The sequence below is a fragment of the Aotus nancymaae genome, unplaced genomic scaffold, assembly GCF_030222135.1.
Source record: "Aotus nancymaae isolate 86718 unplaced genomic scaffold, 86718_ANA_hifiasm-v0.15.2.pri h1tg000004l, whole genome shotgun sequence".
In the NCBI taxonomy this organism is placed as follows: Eukaryota; Metazoa; Chordata; class Mammalia; order Primates; family Aotidae; genus Aotus; species Aotus nancymaae.
Window position 1 is genome coordinate 30,603,186 of NW_026988415.1, and position 24,792 is coordinate 30,627,977.

At 35.5% G+C, this 24,792-nt stretch overlaps 1 protein-coding gene across 10 annotated transcripts in view; it reads left to right on the forward strand.

Annotated features, from left to right (window-relative positions):
- KLHL13 (kelch like family member 13) overlaps positions 1–24,792 on the forward strand; it is a 201,087-nt gene that overhangs the window by 114,990 nt on the left and 61,305 nt on the right. For 2 of the 10 annotated variants that reach the window (XM_064361624.1, XM_012476052.3), the window contains exon 3: positions 22,031–22,075. The exons of 4 other annotated variants lie outside the window; for them this stretch is intronic. In XM_064361624.1, coding sequence (XP_064217694.1) covers positions 22,031–22,075 — 45 coding nt within the window. Of the gene's footprint in view, positions 1–8,767; positions 8,895–10,212; positions 10,303–11,996; positions 12,063–22,030; positions 22,076–22,535; positions 22,649–24,792 lie in introns of those variants that run through there. 4 more of the 10 variants (XM_012476022.2, XM_012476061.2, XM_012476030.2 and 1 more) reach the window with 4 other exon arrangements.

Consider the following 24,792-nt stretch of genomic DNA (forward strand, 5'->3'; position numbering starts at 1 on the left):
AATTTTGTACAAAGTCTTACTATGTTGTCCAGGCTAGTCTTGACCTCTTCCCACTTAAGCTTCCCAAAGTGTTGGGATTACAGGCATGAGCCACTGTGCCTGGCCAATTTTTAGTGAGTATATATTGGATACTGGTTGCTGTTTTTCAAAGTTGAACGAGATGTGACTTTTGCCTTAGGAAAAACTTTCAGCCTAAAGGTGATAAGCCAAATCTATAGATAACTCGAGGAGAAGCTGAATGTACCCAGTGAGAAAACAGAGAACAAGCAGACTGAGGCTAAGACCAGGTACCTGCTTGGTTTGATTACCAAACAAGAAAATGTTAAGAGTAGGCTGCTGTGGTATAGTGCCTCATGCTTGTAATCTTAGCACTTTGGGAAACCGAGGATGGGGAATTGCTTGAGACCTAGAGTTCAAGACCAGCCTGGGAAACATAGCGAGATCCCATCTCTAAATAAAATAAAATAAATAGTGGGCATTGTGGCAAGCACCTGTAATCTCAGCTACTCAGGAGACTGAGTTGAGAGGATCACTTGAGCCCAGGAGTTCGAGGCTGCAGTGAGCCATAATCACGTGACTGCACTCCAGCCTAGGTGACAGAACAAACCCTGTCACTAAAAAGGGGAAGGAAAGAAGGGAAGAAAGATGGAAGAGAGGGAGGGAGGAAGGAAAATGCTAGGATATATAGGGGGAAGTTAAACTAAACTCTATGTACAAGTGCAAACAAAACCTCAACTTAATATTGGCATTGGTGGTTGATGGAAAGATGGGAATTGGTGGGAAACCATTTTAGAGCAAAATTTGCTTTTGAAATTAGGAACAGGGAGCAAAATTACTTAATAAATGCAACAGATAATGTATTCAAGTTTCATTACTGTGGTCCTTTTTTGCCTCTACCTTTTTCTCTCTCAGTAACTTGGCAGTCCTCTGGGCTTCCTCTCTCCCTAACAGTCTCCCATTTAAAGGTAGAGTAGTAGCGGGCTTGAGAATGTATGCTCTGGAGCTAAACTGCCTGGGTTCAAGTTCCAGTTCCAATATTTACACATTGTGTAACCTTTCAAGTGACATTAGTCATGTCATTTGATTTTCCTATGTATTCAATTTCTCTTCTGTAAAATGGGGATATTAACAGTAACTGCATTATAAGGCTTTAGTAAGGATTAAATAAGTTAAATGATTGAATGGGTTTACCATTTATAACACTGCTTAGCACATGTTAAGTGATCAAATAAATGTTAGCCATTATCGTCATCTCCAGTCAGTAAATGCTGTCAATTTTATCTCTTAAAAGTCTTTTTGAATGTTACCCACTACCACTGCCTTTGTTTAAGATTTTATGTTGTCACAATTGCAATTGTGCCTTAACTAGTCTTGCACCCTCACCCACTCTTCTAACAATCCCCTCTGTCTCACTTGACTGCCTGACATACTCTTGCTTATTCTGAAATACTCAGCTCAGATGTCACCTCTGTGAAACTTTCCCTGATCCTCTGTGCTAGTCCACTTGAGGCTTTCCATGTGCACTTATATTCTTTGGAACATATCTCATTTATAGCACAGCTCATATAGTACTGTGACTGTACCTGATGTTCCCTGGGTTGTGACCACCTTGAAGGTGGGAAACTGGGTTTACTAAGCTTTGAACTTCCACCTTAAACACAGCGCCAGGTACAAAGTAGATGCTTATCAAATGTTTGGGTGGATGATTGAATGGCCTCTGCCTGTATAAAGCTAGTTTATGGTCTTCATTTGGGAAGCTAAGTTGAACACACCTAAGGATAAATAACTATGAACATGATGTAGTAAATGCTGCAAGAGTGTAGGAAGAAAAGGGCATTTGGTAAGTGCTGTGGGTAATAAAATTAGACTTCAAAAAGTAGAGCTTGATTTGGAACTGAAGAATAGGCAGAACTTGTGTGAACAGCAGGGCGGCCACAATTTACTATGAAAAAGGGATGTTTTATGAGTTGAATGGATGGTGACAGAAAAAAAACAAACACAGCCTTAACAAAACAGAGAAGAGACCAGTCTAATTAGGGTGTATGTGTGTGTTGATGGGGAGAAGGTATATGTTGAAAAGTACAAGTAGATCATGACCTATAAGCAGGGCGTGTTTTATAGATTTATTTAGAAATCATTTGTTTGGACATGACACGTAATGTACATGGTTCCTAGCCAGCTCAAAATGTTGTATTTAACCTACATAATAGTGAACTATCCCAGGGACAATGCTCCAGAACCTGGGAGCAGAGGGTCAGGAAAGGTGTGGTGGATTGTGGGCTAGAAGACAGTGTAATAGAGAAAATTGAGCTTTGTTGTTCTCCCATGACCCTTTCTGCACCCTTTTTTACATCTCAGTTTCTCTATCTCTAAGAGAAAGTTTCTCTATCCCTCAAGGCACGCCATGCTGCTAACTTCCTTGAAACAGAACCCCGCCCAAAGTTGCTAGGGCTCTAAAAGGCTCTCTCTTACCTCCAGCCTGCCTCATTCCCTCAGGGCAACAACTCTTTGCTATTTGAAGAAACTTGACTAAACTGATTCATGCCAATGTGTGAATAACTGATAGCCACCTCATCCTGGCAGCTGTACTTACTATAATTTTAACAGCCTTCTTCTTAGCTCAAATGAACCTGTAATTGCTGGAATTTCTGGCACTGGTACAGAGCAAACAGTGTGGGAGGAGGGTGAGGGTTGCAGAGAGAGAGGCAGAGACAGAGACTTTCACTGTAGGAGAAGGTATTTTGAGACAGGGAGAGCTTTGGCCAAGAGCTTTGCCTAATTTTCCTTTCTTCACCTCCCTCCCCCAAATTGTTGTTGTGTATTCCTCTTCACAGATTTACTATAGGCTGCAAGTTGTTTAATTTTTTAAATAATAACTTCTGTAGCAGTTCTGGGTATGGCGGTACTGTGTTTTTTAGTTGTGTGCAAATCTGGGATTACCTGTAATGGGAAATAGTGTTGAATAGATAAGGTGGAGCTGGGGGTTGAGGGGACCTTGAAAGTAGAGTCTACAAATACATCCGTAGAAATAAGTAGTCATGGAAGGTTTTTGAATAAAAGCTTCAGATGATGAAAGCAATAAAGGAGGCCTAATGAATTCTAAATTTTGAATTAGAAGTGATGGAGCATTATGTTTACTCTTAGCTTGTGATTGGTTTATGCAGAATCGTATTTCTGGTTACCATTTTTCATGGTTCTGGGCATTCACCTTTAATTGTTATTGTCTCTCTCCCTGGCTGTCTGTTCTCTGTGGCTCCTGAGTCAATCTTCCTTCAGGATTAATGCTCCTGGAGGCTTTTATGACTTTTATATTCCCAACTAGCACATAAGGGCTTACACATTATGTTTCTGTGTCCCCAAATTCAACTCTAATGTTAGCAAAACACAACTCGCATTTATAAGACTTTTTTCCTTTTTAATGAAAATTTCCAGCCTTTCCAAACATACCCCAAAACACACTGGAGATATTGGTTAATAATCTGCATCAGTTAGCTCTCAGAGCTGCAGGAACTTTCGCACCCACTCCTTAACCTATGCATGTTAAACCATGTTGTACATAAGCTTTTCCCTTTGGGGAATCTCATTGTCTTTTATTCTTTATATTGTTCATTATGCAAATATCCTTGATATTTCTGCTCCACCAGTCTGCATACGGGAGAAGCCAGAAAATGGGGTGAGAAAGGGATATGAGACATTTCCTTAAGCCTTAATTATAATTCTCTCATTGGAACAGGATTCATAGATCTTTAATCAAATATGTTTATTTTTCTCTATTTTGAATGTTAAAAGGGCTTGTTAGCATTGGACCCTCTTGTGTGTCATTTGTGTATTTTACTCTTGACTGCTCAGCATACCATTTACATTACCAGGTATTGGTGATGTGCAGTGACTTGCTTGGTTGAATTTCCTATTTCATTTTTTGCTCCATCTAGTGGAGCAGTGATTGTCAAAATTGGATTTTGTGGTTTACTCTTTCATCGTCACTGGTTGCAACAGTAATTTAATAGGATCTAACAATCCAAAGAATATACTTTTTGTCCTTTTCATTTACCAGTTCACAAAAATGACTGATTTTAGGAGATATTGTTTCATTTTTCAATATTCCCTGGCCTAGGTGGTGACAAACTAATAAAATGCATTCCTTTGCTTTACCAGTCCTATCTTGACTTAAAAAACTGATTACTGACATTTCCCTTCCTTATGGTAGCTAAGTGTTTTTCTTACTCAGTTCAGTTCAGCAGTCACCTATTGATCCATTTCCCCCACCATCCCCATTCATCTATCAAAAAGTTGTTACATACCTACTATGCTGGGCACCCTGCCAGGCACACATAGGGTCTGCCATGCAAATATCAAAAGGAGCCATTTAGGTATACTATTTGCAGTTGTAACATTTATGTTTTCTTATGATTCAAATCTTAGTTTTGGAAGGAAAAGGCCCTTTAATAATTTCTTATTTAATTATCATCGGAAAAATGTGGTTAGGCATGGAGGAAGGAAGAACCTACCTCTGCTGGCTTGATTTCACCAAAATTGCCTCCTAAAATTGGGTTACTATGTGACAGGCACTGAGTTAGGTATAGTACAAACATAAGGAAGGCCCAACCTCAGTTCTCAGGAATTTATAGTCTAGGGAGACATAGAAGCAGTTTTAACCCAAAGAGACAGGAGCTATAATATTCAAAGTACCACAGGAGGATAGCAAACCCATTACCTACATCTTCTAGGGATATGAGGGAAAGTTTCACTGAAGGAGGTTTGCTTGAACACTTAATTAAGCATGACTAGAAGTTTGCTTGATAGACTAGAAGGGCAGAGAATTCCAAGTGGAATCAGATGTGAAGCCACTGAGGCATGAAGAAGTATGAGATTTTTGAAATGTATGCCAAGAAATTGCTAATTGTTAGATGAAAGGGAGCTCTGTGGAAGTAGCATTGGGAAGGTATTTCTGGCACAGTTATGGGTTGATCATTTATGTAACTTTTGTCATATAGCTATCCTGTAGCTTCCATTAACTATTTCCTCTCCCCTCCTCTGGCCATTTACTTTAGTATCTGAAGGCCTTTTTTTTTGGAGGGAGGGTGTTTAGGAGTCATATTTGTAGTTTTCCCCATAAAATAAATATTAATGTAAGTATTAATACAGTACAGAGGTGACTAATAAACACCAAATTAGGTGTCAGGAGACCTGGCTTATTGTTTTCCACTTCTCTCAGTGGCTGTGTCACTTGAGTCAAGTAATTTAACAATTCTGTTTCTTCATGAGTAAAATGGGAATATTAATACCTGCATTGCCTACCTCAGGATCAGGTTGAAAATGAAAATGAAACTCTTAAAAATAAAGAGGCAGAATAAACTTTTACTTGGAATTCTGCTGGCTGAGGTTAAACTGACATTTAAAGCAAGTAAAATACTTTATGGACTATCTGGATAGGAAAATTAGGATGGAAAATAATTCTTACTTTCTCATTAACCCACTATGTCTGCCCTTTAGTCTTTGAAATGTCATTTAGCTTATTTCTATGTTTCCAAACTAACATGATAAAAATTTTAAACTTCCTAATTTTCTGGCATATATATCTTGGCCCTTTCAAACTCTCAGTTTAACTATTAAATGGCAATTGATTTAAGATTTAAGTTTGTAAAATATAAGTTGGTATATTTCATGGTCAATATTGAATAATTCATACCTATTAAGTAGTTTGAATTACTAATGAGTTACTGTCTATCATTTCTGGTTCAATATGGTGGTAGGACCTGAGTTTTGTTCCATTTTAGAAATATATAAGATGGTTCTGATTCGTTCAGTTAGGATTGGGAGGTTATGAGACTTTGGTCTTCTGCCTTCTTTGCCCATTTTTCCTAATTCAGTTACAATGCAGGCAGCAGTTATTAGTAGCAGGAAATGACATTTCCATTCATTTTGCTTCCTTTGACCCCCATCTCTTCCATCAGATTGAGTGGTAATCTACTGAAATTTGATAAATCACTTGAAATATGAGCAGGAGTATGAGCAATTGCTTCCAATATAAATTCCCCTGGCTAAACCTTCTTTAGACCAATGATTCTCAAAATCTATCACTATGGATATTTCGGCAGGACAGAAAACTCTATAAACCAATTAACTCATCCTGCTCTGAGCCATCTTACATACATCAGAAGAAAGGGAAAGAGTACTGCTGTGGATATGATAACACAATGGTATTTTAAGTGTAATGTAACTGAATTATTTATACTAGACTAATATTGACCCTGTCATCATAATCACTAATATCATGACACTTGTGGACTTCCAAGAGGTAGTTACACCTCCCCGCTTTCTGCTTTTGCAACTTAGAGATGAACTAGTTATGTGAATTTGGATAAAATACCTATTATGGTCAAAATATAATATAAAATGGTTGTTGAGATTTTTCTACCAGGCCTAAAGGAAATAATCTGTCAATTGGTCTGTTTTTCACAAAACGAAATGAGGAAATGGTCTGGCATATTTTCTCTTTGTTTTAAAATCTATAGTTCCATTGATACCCAGTTTAAAACTTTTTTTTTCTTTTTCTTTTTTAAATTGCATTTGAGGTTTTGGGGCACATGTGAAAAACATGCAAGATTGTTGCATAGGTGCATACGTGGCAGTGTGATTTGCTGCCTTCCTCCCCTTCACCTATATGTGGCATTTCTCCCCATGCTATCTCTCCCGAACTCCCCACCCCCCGCTGTCCCCCCCACGGCCCCAAAACAGACCCCCGTGTATAGTGCTCCCCTCCCTGTGTCCATGTGTTCTCCTTGTTCAACACCCGCCTATGAGTGAGAACATGTGGTGTTTGATTTTCTGTTCTTGTGTCAGTTTGCTGAGAATGATGGTTTCCAGGTTCATCCATGTCCCTACAAAGGACGCGAACTCCTCGTTTTTAATGGCTGCATAATATTCCATGGTGTATATGTGCCACATTTTTCCTGTCCAGTCTATCATCGATGGGCATTTGGGCTGGTTCCAGGTCTTTGCTATTGTAAACTGTGCTGCAATGAACATTCGTGTGCATGTGTCCTTATAGTAGAACGATTTATAATCCTTTGGATATATGCCCAGTAATGGGATTGCTGGGTCAAATGGAATTTCTATTTCTAGGTCCTTGAGGAATCGCCACACTGTCTTCCACAATGGTTGAACTAATTTACACTCCCACCAACAGTGTAAAAGTATTCCTATTTCTCCACATCCTCTCCAGCGTCTGTTGTCTCCAGATTTTTTAATGATCACCATTCTAAGTGGCGTGAGATAGTATCTCAATGTAGTTTTGATTTGCAATAAAAAACGAGAAAGGGGATATCACCACAGATTCCACAGAAATTCAAACCATCATCAGAGATTATTACAAACAACTCTATGCACATAAACTAGAAAACCTGGAAGAAATGGATAAATTCCTGGACAGTTGCCTCCTCCCAAGCCTAAACCAGGAAGAAGTCGAAACCCTGAACAGACCAATAACAATAGGAATGAAGTCGAGGCAGCAATTAAGAGCCTACGACCCAAGAAAAACATTCTTCTGAAGATGCAGTTGATTAAATCATTTTAATATCTTCCAAGTACTTCCCTTTTATGAAGATTACTTGGAAAATGTGGCACATTTACCGACTCACATTCTCATTTTATTCTGTACTTGCTTTTTATTCCTTATAAGTTAGTGGAAAGGCAACTGGTCAGTTTTTTCACTCAATAATAAAGAAGGAAGGTGTAGACAGCTTTTATCTTGGAATTCTTTAAGTCATTGAGAGAATATTTTTAAGTGTTAACTACTTTTTTAAATTATTGGCAGAATCTTTTAATCCATTTTAACATAAAATGGTTGACTAAGATGGAAAGACTTTTATTGTCTACATAAAAGAAAGCACCATGGTTTTTGCATCATTGCATAAATCTAAGAGATTGTGCATACATAAAAAGGATGACACAAAGCTGAATGCTAAGTGCCAAAATCAACGAAAGCTTGAGTACTTACTGAATATTTGACACTGAGCATAATGGGATGTGGTTCCACAGAGAGAGAATACTAAATAAATATTTACACCCAAGGACATGATTCTCTGAGAGTTTCTTATCCTAATCTCCCAGCTAACATTATAATCCTTTTTAAAACACCCCTTTCTCACACTTAGATTTCCTCCTATTAAAGCTCACCCTTGGAGATTCTGAACCTTCTATATTCAAGCACCTATACTCACCCACTCACCTCTTTTTGAGATATTCATGAATTCCTTTTATTATATGGATTTTTAGGTGAATTGTCTTGGTTTACTATGAATAATAAAGCACAATCATAATTTCTCTCCACTTACAGCTCTATTTTTCCAAAGGTCACAGCTCCATCATTCAACTTTTCTATTGGTATCCCTTTCTCATCAATTCCCTGGAATTTTTGAACCAGGATTGTGAGGTATGCAGCTAGCTATGTTGTATAGTTATTTAGAGTTGCTTCCCAACACAGATCCATCTCTCTTTACAATTCATGTTTGTTCCTTTTCAGGCTCGGAGTGGTGAAGGAAGTTACTAAGATTAGTGTGCACTATGAAGTCTGGGAAGGTGGGCTTTCAGGGACCTGCTTACTTATCCTGAGGCTCTGACCTTTGCCTTAGTATGATTTTCTCACCATCTTCTTTTATTTTGTGGGCAAAAGATCAAAAAGATTTTTTGAACATTGAGTGCTAAACATTAGCAAGAATGCCTGGTTTCTGGTCCCTGTAATGAAAGAATATTTTTAAAACCATAGACTCAAATTACCATGGAAGATATCACAGAAACAAAAAGGAATTTGAGCTGGATCTGGAAGAATGGGTTGAGTTCAGGAAAGTGGAGTGGGGAAGAGATTTCATGCAAGAAGGACCTCTGGAGCAAAGGTGAGAAAGAACAAAGAAAGCGTGTGAGATACAGAACTGGAAGTTGGTATTATGATTTACTACAGTAAACTGAAAGAGTAGGTTGGCCAGTATGTTCTGAGTTCTTAGTGCTAGGCTCTGTTACTTGATTATTTGATTGATCTACTCATTCAACAGATTGTTTCTCATAGCCCACAGGATAAAATTCAAACCTGTTTTCTGGCATGCATGGTCTTCTGTGATGTGGTTTCTGCATACCTTAAAATCTACTCCACTCAACACTATGTACCCACTTTTCAGTAATATTGAACTCTTTCCAGTCATATCGAAGAATTTTCTGATCCCTCCAACATGTTATACTCCTTCACATGTTTCTATCTTTGCACAGGCTATTCCTTCTAGAGTTCACTTGATGTATGCTTCATTCTTCCCTCAGTTGCAATGGAACTTTTGTTATTCCTCTGTTACTGTAGAATGCTAGGCTTATATCACTAAAGTTTCTACACCGTATTTTGTATTGTCAGAAGACATGCCTGTTTCCTTCACTCAGTTTATGAACTTCCTGAGGGCTACGGATTGTGTCTGGTTCACCTTTACATCCACATCACCCAACATAGTACCAAACAGGTAGCGAATTCAATAAATACATACTTACTGAAAAAAAACATTCATTGATCATTTATATGACATGTAGTTTTATTTTAAAAGAGCGATCTAGATGCAATGGGATTGACAGATTGAACATGGGCAATGCAAGGAGATGACTTATATGTATTTTTTGAAGTAGCTCATTTGTTTAAAAAAACAGTATGGGGTAGGTTCCTGGGAGACTGATAAAGAAAAAAAGATAGGACTGGCTACTATGGGCAAGAGAGAGGGAATAATTAAAGATAATAAAAAATTAAGATAATATAACAAATAGCAAGATAGTGACCCTTAAAAAAATAAGGCTACTTTAAGGGAAACATCTTTTTGTTTTCCTAAGTCAGACTTCCTGGTGTTAAAATTTTTCTCACTCCACCTTTGCTCCAAAGATGAACACTTTGTTGATGCTCAGTTTACCGGAACTAAGCTCAAGATGTATGTGCTTCTCATTTTCATATCTGGTCAGCTGTTTAGATATGAAATATAAATAGTTCAACTACACTGACTACAATTTCCTATCAAGGGAAGGTATGCAGTGCATAGGTTTTTTTTTTTTTTTTTTTTTTTTTTTTTTTTTAATATATAAAGCCTGTTTGTGCTATTGGGAGCTACAACTGAAGTGTTATACCAGGCAGATGCACTGGGGTGCGCTACTATGTAGCAGAGCCTAGCTGTGCATCACAGCTCTTAACTTTAAAACTCCAGAGAATTTGATGAGAGAGGGATCCACAAGAACATGACAAATGATGAGAGTTCAAACCTTAAGAGAAAAATGGGCTTATTGGTAAGAGACCTTTATTTTCCTTTATTTACTGCTGTTACTTATTCATTAAAATAGCAAGCCTGTTATTTCCATAAGTGGTTGTGAAGCGGTATACAAAAATCAATTTTAGATGTATTGTAGAATTCAGAAGACATATTGGTAACCATGCAAAAAGCATAGGAAGCATGTACAAAGCTTGATTTTGAATAAGATGTCTAAGGGAATTTTATTTTACTTCATACTGTATTATAGATTTATTTATATAGCTCAAATGTAATGCAGGTATGAAATATCTATATATACATATATTTAAAAAGTTAAAATAAAGAATAGTGACTTATGTAGAAATACATAATTTCACTCAGTTGCCAGAAGGTGGCATACCAGATTCTTTTTAAATGCACAAAGAAAAGAAATAATATTAATAGGAATATAAAATAAGTTGTATTTAAAGACATTTTGATGCATTTTTAGCAAAGAAATAATTTAATTGTTATTTTTTGGCAAGGCTTAATTGTAAAACATGATAAATATGAAGTTGACCTATTGTAGCTTTTTATCATTCAACAATAATGTTTATGTGTATAACATTTTAAAAGAATACTTTAAAATAGTACTGTCATTAAGGAGATGCTGTTTTGAATTTATCATTCCAAAAAAGAAATTAAATATTTTCTACCTACCTTTTTTCATAGGAAGTCATTAGATTTAGTATCACATTTTGGATAGGGTCTTTGTCAAGGTCTTTCTAAAGATACCTTTAAACTATGACTTTGATATAGTTATGAATTTAATAATGCAATAATGCTTATGAGATGACCCAGAAAAAAACCAAGACAACCTGAGCTCACATTTTTTTCAAAATAAACTAATGTTTACTTTCTATATGCTGATAACAACATAAATGAAATAAATGGAAATAAATGAAATTTTGTATTAGAGCTCATCATACATCTGCCAGCCTACTTTAATTTTTCAAGAGAGTTGACTGTCAGTAGCATATACTGCAGTGCTTCTGTAGTAGTCTCTATTTTTAAAACTGCATCCCTGAGACAGTACCAGAAGTATCTCTATCCAACATTGCTTTTTGTATTAGCCCAAATGAACTAGATAAACAACAGAACTTAACAAAAACCAAATCTTCTGGTTAGGACACAATATATCTATTTATATGTTTTTATTAATTACAAGCAGTATGAAAATAAAAAAAATGGTAGTAAATGAACCTAGAAGAACATTAGCCATCTGTTCTCTGAAAGCTTATAATATGTGTCATTAGCTTTTAGGTTTTTATGGCAAAGCAGTATATCAGCGAAGAATTGACCTTTAGGCTTAAAAAGCTACAAAATGACAAATTATTCCAAGGGGCGAGTATATATTTACTGGAAAAGTGTCTCCTTGTGTCCAAATTTGGCTAGTTTAGTCTTTTAGATCAACTGCCAATAATTGTTATACTTAATGCCAATCTTTATCCCAGACTTTCTGAGACATTTAGAGAGCTTCTAAAAACAGGATCTTATGGCTTTCTCGTTAAGGGTTTTTAAAAGTTAATTTACATAGTTTAAAATTGTTCTGTGTGGTTTTGACTGTTCAGGATTTATAAATATGGTTTATTAATTTACAGCTGAAATATTGTTGGGGTATGCTTTAAAAAATTTGAACTAAATACAGTAAAACCACAATTAACCAGATTTCTTTTTGCACTCCACTTTCAGGAGACGGAGGCAATTGTCATTAAAACAAGCCGATTTCAAGGATATATTCAAAAAATCAACCTCGGGGTATGTCCAGGGGTCTGCATTTTTCCTCACCTTTTTTCTCAATGCGAATTTGTTTTCATGAAAGACCCTGAGAATACTAGAAGACATTCAGTTATCAAGTATAGTTACAGTAATGTCTAGGGCACTGTGTTTATCAGGAAAAAAATATGTAAATCATGCTGTTAAAAATACCACACATCATTGTATTGTACCTTATATTTTCCAACATGCTTTCACAAACATAAATTCATTTGGTGTTCATGACAACACTGTGAGATGGGCAAGGAAAGCAGCGTTTTCCCTATTTTACAGATCAGGGAAGATAACACTGGAGGTCCGAAAGCTAATCAGGGACACAGCTGCAGTTGGACCACAGATGCCTAGCTCTGTCCTCTTCTGCATTCTTCCTCATAGAAAAAGTTTGAAACAAGTTTTTAACTGTTTAATCTCTTTACACAATCAAGATAATTTGTTTTCTAATTGTTATACCTTACAGTTTCCCACTTTGCATCTGTCTGTCTGCCTCTGCGCCTATCTGTATGCCAGCTGGAGACCTTACTTTCAGATGCTCCCAGACCTAGAAGGATCTGGAGTGTGGGAGGGCAAGATAATGGCTGTGCAGTTTGCTCTGACAACTGGTGGTGAGCAGCTAATGCTCATATGCTAAGGAAGGTCAAGGGACTGGGAAAGAAAACAATCCTACTATAGTCTAAGGGATCTTCAGCAGCAGTTAGCAACCTTGACTTTAAAGCAGTGTTTCTCTAATAGTTTAGTAGACCTAGTGTGATAATCAGCTGTAGTACTTCTTCAGAATGCAGAGTACTGGCCCCACCTCCAGATGCCTGTATTTTAAATAATCATCTCATCTGACTCTTATGCACACTGATGTTTGAGTCCATCTGCCTTAAAGGTAAATAACTTATCTCTTGGTGTATATATTGCAGCATAAAGAAAAGAGCCACTTTTCTCTCGCAACTTCTGTGTTCCATGTCAAAGCATATTAACCAGGGCAGTGGGGAGCAAGGGGCAAGCAAGAGTGATGAATGACAGATATTATTTGAACACCTTGCTGTATGTACAGCTGAAGCATATCACAATAGTTACTGTGCATTATGGTGACTTTGAGGTATTTATAAATGTTTGTATCTATTTTAGACATGGGGGCAGAAAGATTTCTCCCAAAAGGTGAAAAATAAGTGAGTTTTAATATTTTAATAGTTAACCTCTCCCAGTTGTTTTTACTTTAAAGTAACTTAAAAAACTGTATAGAAAACTAGGCTATTCAGGGTTTTTCTGGTAGTTAAAGGTTTACTGTAGCAATGTATTTAGACTCAGTTGTGTTTCCTGTGCGTTTACCCAGTCTGCCTGATTAGATTATAATGGTCTTGTGGCCAGGGAACATGTGTTCTTTTGTATATTTGTAACATCTAGCAAAGTCAGAAGTTCTTGATACTTGTTGATGACTGAAATGACTCACTCAGTGTGTATCTCCTTTCTATGGGTTTTGGGCTAGGCATAGTAAGTTGATTGATTTCATTTGTGAAGTTCAAGGAGACGATCTTACCCTGTCAGTAATGGCTAATATGCTAAGGAGATCTCAGTTGAAATCAATGGACTTTAGTTGACAGATGTGAAAGTGTGGTCCTGATTAATAAATGTGCTTTCCCTCTGTTTAGAGTATCAGTTTAAGCTTGATCTTGCCTGTTTTTGGAATACATGTTATGTTGTTCTGTGCTTTACAAATCTGAATCTGAAAAATTGTTATTTCTAGAAACCCCTAAATGTAAATATTTTTGTTTAATTTCTGAACAGTGTCATAGAAATTTAAACAAATGGCTAGACCCTGTAGTGGAAGACTTATAAAAATTCTCAACAGTGTCAGTCCAGCTGAATAAGGAATGAATTAATAAATATATGCTAGCTAAGTGGAAAGTGTATTTTACTCAGTGTTATGTAGCTTCAGAAATCCATGAGAAGTAACTGATTATTTAAAAGATGCATTTGATTTTGAAAACATGAAGTTGTTCTGAACTTATTTTTTGAAGTAGACAGACATAGAAAGGCAGTCAGGAAACCCAGATTTAGATTACCTCTAGCTTAAATCTAGATTCAACCTAGAAGATGAATTCTGTTTTTATTCAAAATGGCATTTACTTTAGTTAGCAATAGACCATGAGATAAAAGGAAAAGAAATGATTTCTCTTTCATTGGATAGCCATTGCATCCAAATAATAAAAGTTAAACATACTGTCAAAACAATGCTGTGATTATTTTACGACACATGAACACTTGATGTGGCATGTGCGAATGATATTGTAAATCATAGGATTTTAATTGAATTGCTGTTTGCAGGGATAGCACTTTTAAATTACATACTTTTCAGCTGGAGTCTATAATTTAGACCTATGACTATACACTTGGCATCTTTCAGTATAACTGCCTCTGCACTCTGTAGCTGTTTGGTAGAATTTAAAATCACCAAAGAGAAGAGTTCTAAATTAGAAAACTAAAAGGATCTGGAAATAGTCATGAAAATAGAAGTATTGACCAGGTTGCTAAGTCTCCTGGATAGTGCCATGGTGGACAAATAACATGACTATAAGGACATCTTTAAGAAAACTGTTGGGTTTCATGTTATGGCAGTGGGTCACAAGGTTCAAGTTTGAAATTGAGCCTCTTTTGAACCTTTTATTTTTAGACAACAATAGTTCCTGTGGCCATATGCATAGGAAATTCAGTTTTAATGATTAAGCCTGGAAAATGGTAAAAAAAATTAAAGCAATTGAATATAAACGGCTCTTTTTCATGGAAATTTTAAATAGTGTTAAATAGTCTTAATTAGTCATTAGGATTAGCTTTCCGTGAAAGTGCTGCTGGTTACAAAACGTTATTTTGATTATAAGTATTTTTTTTTTTTTTTGAGACAAACTCTTGCTCTGTCTCCCAGGCTGGATTGCAGTGGCGCGATCTCAGCTCACCAAAACCTCCACCTGCCAGGTTCAAGGAATTCTACTGCCTCAGCCTCCTAAGTAGTTGGGATTATAGGCACATACCACTGCACCTGGCTAATTTTTTGTACTTTTAGTAGAGATGGGGTTTCACCATGTTGACCAGTCTGGTCTTGGTCTCCTGACCTCAGGTAATCCACCTGCCTTGGCCTCCCGAAGTGATAGGATTACAGGCGTGAGCCACTGCAACTGGCCTTTATGTGTATTTTTAACCAAGATTTATAAATAGGAAGAGGAGGAGATTGGATAACCAGGTAATCTTCCAACCTCATATTTAGTTATAACATTTATGATGCACATGTGAATGTTATAATAACTTTTTGGATGTAAATATACATTTTTCAAGGTAGTAGCACTATTTCATTAATGTAAAATTGGGATGTTGAAGAAAATATACTCTTCTAAAAGTATTTCAGAAATTCAGATTTTTATATAAGTATAGGTATTTCTGAAATAATATAGAGTACAGCAAATATTGAATTTGTTTAACTGGCATGTCTTTTGAGATTTGGTAGGTAATGTGCTTATTACTGAAAAATTTTTCAACCATCATAAATAAACATTATTAGAAATTGTTTATTCTTACCGAAATAGTGCAGGATTTACAAATATAAAGGTTTCAGTATTCCTTACATTGTCTTCATGTAACTTTGGCAGTCTTGTTTCTAAATTTGATGCTACTAAAATTAAAACAAGCGAGTGAAACTATTTGGAAAGCTTCATATGAATGTATTTTCATTTACTAAAGCCATATTCTAAACTGTTCAGTTGCACTGTATATTTTACGTGGCTTTTTATTTTGATAAGTTTACAGATTCAATCAGAAAAGCTAACAATGGCTTGACTATTTTATTTACCCAAAGTAGTTTGAGGAGATACTTAGGAAGTTGCTAAGAGATGACTAAACAGGTGAGTGATCACTATTTCAGATGAAAGCAGAGATTTTTTTTATTGGAATGATTAGTTTTATTTAAGGAAGTATGTATGTATATTCTGGGTGATTTCCATCAATATATGCTTACTTTTAATAAGATATTATGTTTTTATATATTTTTTCATTTTAAGAAGATTATAGCCAAAAATTATTAAACTAACAGATAAATATTCCTCTTACTTAGTCTCTGCTTTTGGTAATAGCATGTTTAACAACAGCATTTTAAAGATCTTTCATGATATATTCTGGCTTCAATATATAATTCTGATTTAATCACTCCTCTGCTTATAAATTTCCCTTTAAATTTACTCAACAAATACTTACCAACTGCTTTCCAATGGGCCAGGAATGGTGCATGATTAGCAAGATACAAAGATTCAGGGATTCCTTCTTGAAGGACACATCAGAATTTGGGAAAGACATCTTGGGCAGATGAAGTAACATAGCTATAGCATAGGATATAGTAATAGCATGGCCTCTTTTTTGAGCATTAATTTGCTGGGCACGGTGGTTCACGCCTGTAATCCCAGCACTTTGGGAGGTCGAGACAGGCAGATCACTTGAGGCCAGGAGTTTGAGACCAGCCTGGCCAACATGGTGAAAACCCATCTCTATTAAAAATACAAAAAATTAGCCGGGCATGGTGGCACATGCCTGTAATCCCAGCTACTTGGGAGGCTGAGGCAGGAGAATTGCTTGAACCTGGGAGGCAGAAGTTGCAGTGAGCCAAGATGGTGCCACTGTACTTCAGCCTGGGAAACAGAATGAGACTCTGTCTCAAAAATAAATAAGTAAAATAAAATAAAAACCATCGATTTCCACTATCACAATCCCAAACATACACAAACATCCTGGTTTGGAATTTAAAACATTTTTTTTTAAACAGATGGGAACACTTTGAAGCATACAAGAGCAGAAAAAAAAAAGAAAGAAAAAAGAAAAGCATAAAGAGTAAAGATACTGCCAAAAAACAAAAGAAAGAAGGAAGGGCAAGAACTTGTGAATTTCCCATTCAGTGTTACTCCTTTTTTCAGCTTTAGTGAAAGAGTAAAGGTAGTCAGAATCTGAGGATCATTGGGCCTGCAACAACTGGAACTTTGTTCCCTTCTCAGTCTCTGTATTTTTGCTCACCCACCCCAGCTGCCTATCTTAGCCCCATAACCTCTTTCATCTGACCCCCAACTATAAAAACTGTTAGGTAAACATCAGCAATTACTACCACTCTGACTTTCCTTTCCCGTTCCAGCCAGTCATTACTTTCCTCAACGCTATTGTCTTTTCCTTTGGACCCATTACCTAGTGTTTCTGCCTTTTCAGCATGCCAGCTCCTCTTACTGCTCTTTTCTCTCTGTCCAACATGGCACTCTTCCTATCCTATGGAAATGTTACAGATAGGAAGAATACTGCCCTTTACATTGCTTACACCATTATGGTGTGAGAAATTCTCTATGCATATACATGAATGTGCGCCTGCATAACATTGTATTGTTTGATGATTTTGACTCATTTATATTGCTTGATATCTTTTAATATAAATCCAAGACATAGTTATGCTACAAAAGGGGATGTCTTTCCATATTCTTTGTTGGCCTACTAGGTTTCACACAGTTCTGTTAAGGAAATTTCCAACGTAATACTTTCCAGTGTAGTTGTCTTCAAGAAACATCTGGGATTTTCCATTTTTTTTGTGGCAAGGCTACATATCTGAGTATCTAGTAAGAAAGTTTTAATGTCTCTGATAATTTCCTGAAACAAATAAAGGAAACACACACATGCACAAATATATATATATAGTTATACATGTGTATAAAAGATACACACAAACACACATGCACATAAATATATAAGTGTACATAGCCATGAATGTGAACAATTTTATTTCCTTTAAGAAGAAACCCTTAATATATTAAGAATATTTCTCTGCTGTCCAAAATTTTGCATGTGTTTTAAAGGGTTTAACAGTCCTATTTGGTTGCTATCCGAGTACTTTTACTGATTGGTGGAACATAAACAAACTACAAAATTTGGCATGATCTGCAGTCTTGTCTGAGCATTGTGAATAACATTGATATTTTAGATTAGTCTGAAGAGACATTTCAGAACTGAAAACATTACACAGTGCCTGTTCATACAAACTCTGGCTAAGGCTATTAGTCTTTAGCTGTACCTACCACAAGATTAACCAAAACTTGTATGAAAAAGTAGGTAATTTCTTAGGGCACGTCAGGAAAAAAGTGGAGCAAGAGATTAGAAACATGATACATTAGTTCATTTGGTGAGGTGGTACTGGTGACAAACTGTAGCAGTCAGTCATCAAATTAAATTTTACTACAAAGTTATTTAGGAACATTTACATCGAGAAAAAATATCAGACTATTGGCAATATATTTCCCTTTTCTCTCATACCATGACTGCTTAAGTTATATTTTCTTCCTGGACATTCTTAAACATCTTCTGGAATTTAGATTTGGAAGTGGTTCTTCACGCACAGCTTTTCTTTTTTGATTTTTCTCCCACTTCTGTATTTCAGTGAACATATAATTGGAGGAGTTGATATCTCTTTGTAGTCTTGTTTCTTTAGAATATATTGAGACATTTATAGAATGTGGTTCACTTCAAATAGAAACATGCATCTCGTGGAATGGTTTCATTGGGAAGAACAGTAGGGATTCTACAAGAGTTCTAGGAGATCGAAATCTGGTTTCTAGTTCCTCTTTTGCTTCTAGCTTGTGATATAACATTGGGCAAGTTAACTTCTCTGGGTTTCAGTGTTTTCATTTATACAATGAGGGTACTGAGACAAATGAATTCTTAGAGTCCTAAAATTTCTAAAAATCTTCTCCTTTTACATTGGGAGCCAGGGAATTCTGTGTTATAAGATTTGGCTTTTTTTGTAGCCTTGGCCAAGACCCATCATTGTCCTTTATTACATCTCTGAAATATGTTTTTCACAGGTATTTTTTTTAACTGATTAGTTAATATTCATAAAATGCATTGAAGAGCTTTTATGTATGTTGTCTTTCTATCCTGTTTTATGCAATTGTATATACTAAAAATCAAGTGTTATGTAATCAAAATAAGTGTTTCCTATGATGTGACCAAGGGCTTTTTGACATTTACTATTCTAAATATTAAAGTAGTAGGACACTGAGCCTGCATAAAATTATACTTAAAATATATGCTTAATCATTTTTGTTCATTCCATAGGTGAACACATTTTTAGTTATAGAATGTAATGGGAATTATAATTACACTCCATAGTTATGACTGAATTCTCCACCAGGGTAGTAATAATTGATTTGTTTGGATGCTGCTAATTTGTAATTGGGATTATTTTACCTGGCTGAAGTTTATTTCTAAATGATATGTGAGGAATAGTGTTGTTAAGTGAATTAATAATGTAAAGTATTGTTCATGAACTGTATTTCTGATTAAAGGAATTATTTTTAAGCACTTTGGCATAATAGTTGTCAGCTCATGAGAGACAATTATAAGTGACAATTTATTAAGGGAAAAGTAAGAACTGAATATATATATACGTCTCCACCATCAAATATAATGCTTTTAGGGTTTTTAGGTGTTTTGAGTGCTGAGGATGGGGTGTAGGGAGGCAGTCTTACTTTCTTTTCACTCTGAAAAAATATTAAATTTATAGGAGTACCACAAAAAAAAATATTGAATATTAAGTCTGCAAGGAATCTAGACTGCAAATTGACATAGAAGACTCATGGTATTAGATGGCTTCTTTGGAGCCTTATAAAATTAGACAAAAAATATGTTGGTTTATTGAATCAGTTGAGTGTTTATAGAAGAATAATAACTTGAATGTTTACAATAAAGTGATCTTCACTTGTCTGTGGTGGTTCCCTTTTTTTTGAGAATTTGGAAAACTCTACCTTAACTTGCCTGTTTTCCACTCACCAATATTTGAGAAGTCTTTATGAACAGATAAACTGCTGGAAACACTTCACTACCATGTTTTTACACGGGGTTTTGGATCTTTATTATCAGAAGGTGAAGTAACATTTGCAATTATTGCTTTGTAAAATTTTCATAAGCTGGAAAATGATTGAATCTCCTTTCTAAAACATCACCTCCTTACTACATGATATATACCTGTTTTATGTTTTATATTTTTAAATGTTTTCAAATGCTTCAGGTTTTGAAAATTTATTTGAAACTTACTGTGGAATGAGACATTTCAAACTTGATATGTTCATACTTGTGTGTGGCTGTGTGTGTGTGTGTGTGTGTGTATTTCTCCTTCTTTGGGTTTCAAATAAGTTGCCCCTGCTGATTATACCTGAGGCGTTTTTGCTTTATAAGCACTAACGATTATTACAGAAAGCCTTCTAATGTAAAATATTGACTATAGTTTATGCATATTAGTGGCAGGTTTAAACAAACTTTAAAATATATTTTGGCTACTAATGCATTGATAAATATTCCTTTCTCTGATTCCTTTGATGGTTTCTATGAGTCCGTTTTGTGTGTGAGTACTAAAAGGAGTACATAATTTAATACTTTAAATTGCTTGACTTGGTTTTCGGGGGCTGTTTCTTTTGTATGCTAGGTTGAATAAAAATTGTATGTGAGGTAATGATGGTTGACATATTTTAATATTTATAGAGTACACATTTACTTGTCAATCTTTCAAAACAAGCTTTCTCTTTCCATACATGTATGTATGTATATATGTAAATACTGCGTGTACATATGTTCTGTGTTTCACAGGAAAATAGTAGTTTGTCTTCTTGCCTTGATATTGATCTGTATCTTAAAAGGAAGGTATTTGTGATTACCTTAGCTGATTTCATGCTGTGTTTCTCATATATTAAATTTGGTATTCTGGAATTTTTGAAAATAGTTCCTTACTGTGGAAACAGTCATCTGTGCTTCTAAAATGAAAAAGCCTCTTAGGAGACTAAATATCAATCTTTAGGAATAATTTGGAAAGATTAACTGAAAGCCAGCTATTTAAATTGGAAGCATGAGTTTATTGTTTGGATACAGACTTGAAAGTAAATATGAGTTCTTTGTCACTGCAGTGATTTTTAAAAATAGGTAGTGGCTTTCATGTCAATCGTGGTCTGCCTTTACTAAGCTTGCATTGATGGAAATGGATAATTCTATTTTTAGGTAGAAGCTGAAGGGTACTATGATTGTGAATTGCCTATATCAGGGGTAAAATTCTTCAGCCTGTAAATAAAGAGTTTGGCATAATGCTCATTTAACCTATTTTCACTTTTTAGAATTGCGTAGAAAATCCGTGAATTTGTTTTGGTGCTTTAAACAGAAGCTTAAAAGTCACTTTCAGGGCATTTACAATACTATTTTCTGGCAGTATTTTAAAACAATATAGATGAACCCTTTATTCGCTTTCATGAAATACCTCAAACTGCCTTTGACAGCAGCTTCAATTTTTGAACCTCCTTGACAATCGCTAATCCCTAGAGGTTACCGGACCCCCTGCTAAGCTTTGGAGTGGTCCCTGCTGGACACCTGCTTGGCTAGCAGCCTAGGTCTTTCCTCTAGGCAATTTGTAAGCTGTTTTCGGGGGAGGGAGGGGAGGAGTAAGTGGGGGTGAACAAGAGGGGAAAGGGGAGAGAAGGGGAGGGCAGTATTGAATTAGATTGTTGATAGCGTCCCTCTGAGGACTGCTATTAAGAGCATGCTACTCTGTACTTCTCTGCTGCAGAAGACAGAGTGATATTTGTGTAACCACAGCATGTTGTAAATGTATGAGATTTTGCTCATCCCAGCTTGGAAATAAGAATAGGGAAAGGAGAGCAACTTGAATCAGAAGCTACTAGAAGAGCATGCAGAGTTCTGCAGCAGTTTATATTTGTTCTTACATTTTGCCTTCTCCTAGCTGGAAAACAGAGGGACTGGAATTTTTGAAACGGGCTTTTCCCATAATGGCATTCTTGTATTGTGTGGCCAGAGCTTGCACAGGAGGAAAGCAGGCTGCTGAATTTAGTCACTGATCTCTATTAGCGGTGGCCTAAGGCTATGCTGAGGTTTATTTCCCATTTGTATTGTTGCAGCTCAAAAGAAGATTGTTCAGAGGATGACAAGTGTATTCTGAGTAGGTATGTTGTTTCATTTTCATATGAAACCTATCTATGTTTTTTCTTGCTACTATTGGTCAGAAATCAGGTTAATAGGTGCAGAATATAGTACAGTGCTGCAGTATCCCTGTTAAGGTAGAACAATGATATTGCAAGCTTAAAAAAAATCCTAGCTGCTTTTATTAAATAAAGCCGCATTGTATGGTATGCACAGTGCAGTCTTAAAAAATTATACTGCAGTCAATGCTTTTCTGGCACTATTGTTGAGTTGGAATGATAGAATCATCATATTGCTTTAGGGGACAGAAGGATTTAAGGAGGTACCTTGCAGCCCTATTTTACAGATTGGAAGCATCGGTTTAAGGGCACTGGCTGAATCCTTTGCTTGTTCTCCGCGGCAGCCACTGCTGTGTCAGTACAGTGTGGAATGGAAGTCCTAGTTGGTAGTCTGTTATGGAAACGCTCTTTACTGTTATTGTAGTACCGTGGTGACAACATGCCATTGAAATGGAAAACGAGCTCTCCTGCTATCTGGAAATTCCCAGTTCCTGTGCTTAAAACATCCAGGTCAACTCCACTTTCTCCAGCATACATGTAAGTGAGAGAAAATAGGATATTAAAGTGGGATTTCACTCATGAGTCTACCTTGTGGCAAAATGGGGGCGGGGGAACCCCCAAACAGCAACATGCAGAAACCCACAGGATTAAAAACCTCAAGCTTGATTACATTTAAAGATGTTGGCATGCCCACATTTCATCATTGTTTTGTTTTTCCTAAAGTTTATGTTTATTTAAAGTGTTTTCTCGTAATCTAATTACCAATGTGAAAGTACAAAGGTATAACCAAGGAATTGCAAAGAATTAACTTTAATCTTTAACGTATGTTGGATTTGTTTGTATTTTTGAATATCTAAAACACTTAGGGTGACTTCTTTTGTGTAATGGCATTAAAAAAACTGATGATTGATGGTGGTATGTTAAATATGGAAATAGCTCTATAGTATTTATTCATGAATTAGAAACAGAGTTAACATTGATCAGAAAATGAGTCTTTTAATTGAGACTTTAATACTTCAGTTGTGTATGAATATTAATATGCTTGATATTACATCTTTCAGTTTTATCATTCAAGTTCTCAAGTTTAAGCTTGAATTTGTGCAAATTCTATCTCTATGAGCAGTTACATTATAGGGATTGAAAAAGTATTCTACAAATGTCTGTTTTAAAAATGTATTTTAAGTAACTATGTACTGAAGTGCATTGGGAAGTCTTTCTAGAAGTTTTCAAAATTTTTGAAAATCTTTTTAAATTTGCAGTGTGGCTTTAAAGGCAAAATCCAGGAGATATAATAAAATGTTCTTTTAAAGTGTTGTTCATGATCCTTTTTGGTGGAGGAAAACCTAATATTAAAAAAATATATATTATGAGGAAAGCTTTTGAAAAGAATGTCTTAAATTTGAGTGTTCCTTTAAAATTTTTATCAGTAGGAAATATGTATATTAATATTTATCAGTAGGAAAGATGTGGAAAATTTCTCCTGCCTTAGGTTAATTGTGTATTTAGAACTGGGGCGAGTTGCCATTTTTTAACTTAGTTTTTGTTTTATATGAGGTTGAGATGCACAATGATATCTATCTCGTTTTTTGAAAGGCTTTCAGATGCTGAGGAACTGTGGTTATGCTCTCAGTCCAAAAGAAGCAAATCTCTGGAAAGTGCTGAAAAATGAGGCTGTTTCAGAGTTAAATCCTGTCATCATTTTATTTTCAGATTTTTCTAAATGTTTCTTTTCATTTATGCCCCAGGTTATTTTTATCTCTTTGGGTGTTAAACTTTTTTTTTTTTTCCTATGAAGTAAAAAACAAAATAGGCTAGTTTGTAAAAAGAAATCAGCTACATTTGTTTTTCAAAAACTGTGTTTGTCAAAAGCACAAATTAATGGAAGTGACAAGTTAATGGAGGTGACAAGTTAATGGAGCTCTTTCAAATAATATGAGAAGATAGGATGCTTCCTGACTTTATGCATCTTAGCTGACGAGGAAAGACTAAAGATTTACCAAAAGCAACTTTATTATAAAAACAAACCAAAACAAAAATCAGTAGGTTGCAATTAATAATGGTTATTAATGTTTCTCGTATGCCTACTATATTTTATTGTCCAAAAAATCCAAATTGCAACCCCTGTTGCAGCCGATTTGTCAATTTTTACAGATGGTGAAATAAATACCCATATTTTATTAATTTATACTTGCCACAAACTCAAATACAACTCAACACAACATTTTAAATTAATCACTTTCTTCCTTTTAAGTACTTACCTCTTTGACCTGATGATATGAGTGAATCGATTTACAAGACAGAACCTACAAAATATCATAGATCTTGCATGTTGACTCTTGGTTGTTGGTAGTACACATAGGTAGAACGGAAAAATATACTTGAAGAGCTTGTAATAGGCTGGAGTATTTTGACATTGTAACAGACTATTTTGAGATTATAACACTCTAAATTATTGAATTGGTCTTAACTTATTTTTATTTATATGTATATTAATAATTAATAGTAAATAAATATGCACAGATAGAAATATATGTGAAATGTAGCAAGACTAGCTTGGGGAGTTTAAATCAGGTTTTAAAATATATTGTTTAGTTTTTGATCATTTTAGATCACAGTACATTGCCTCATTTGGCTAAAAATAAAAACATCATGTTTAACATGTTTTTCTCGTCAGTACTTCT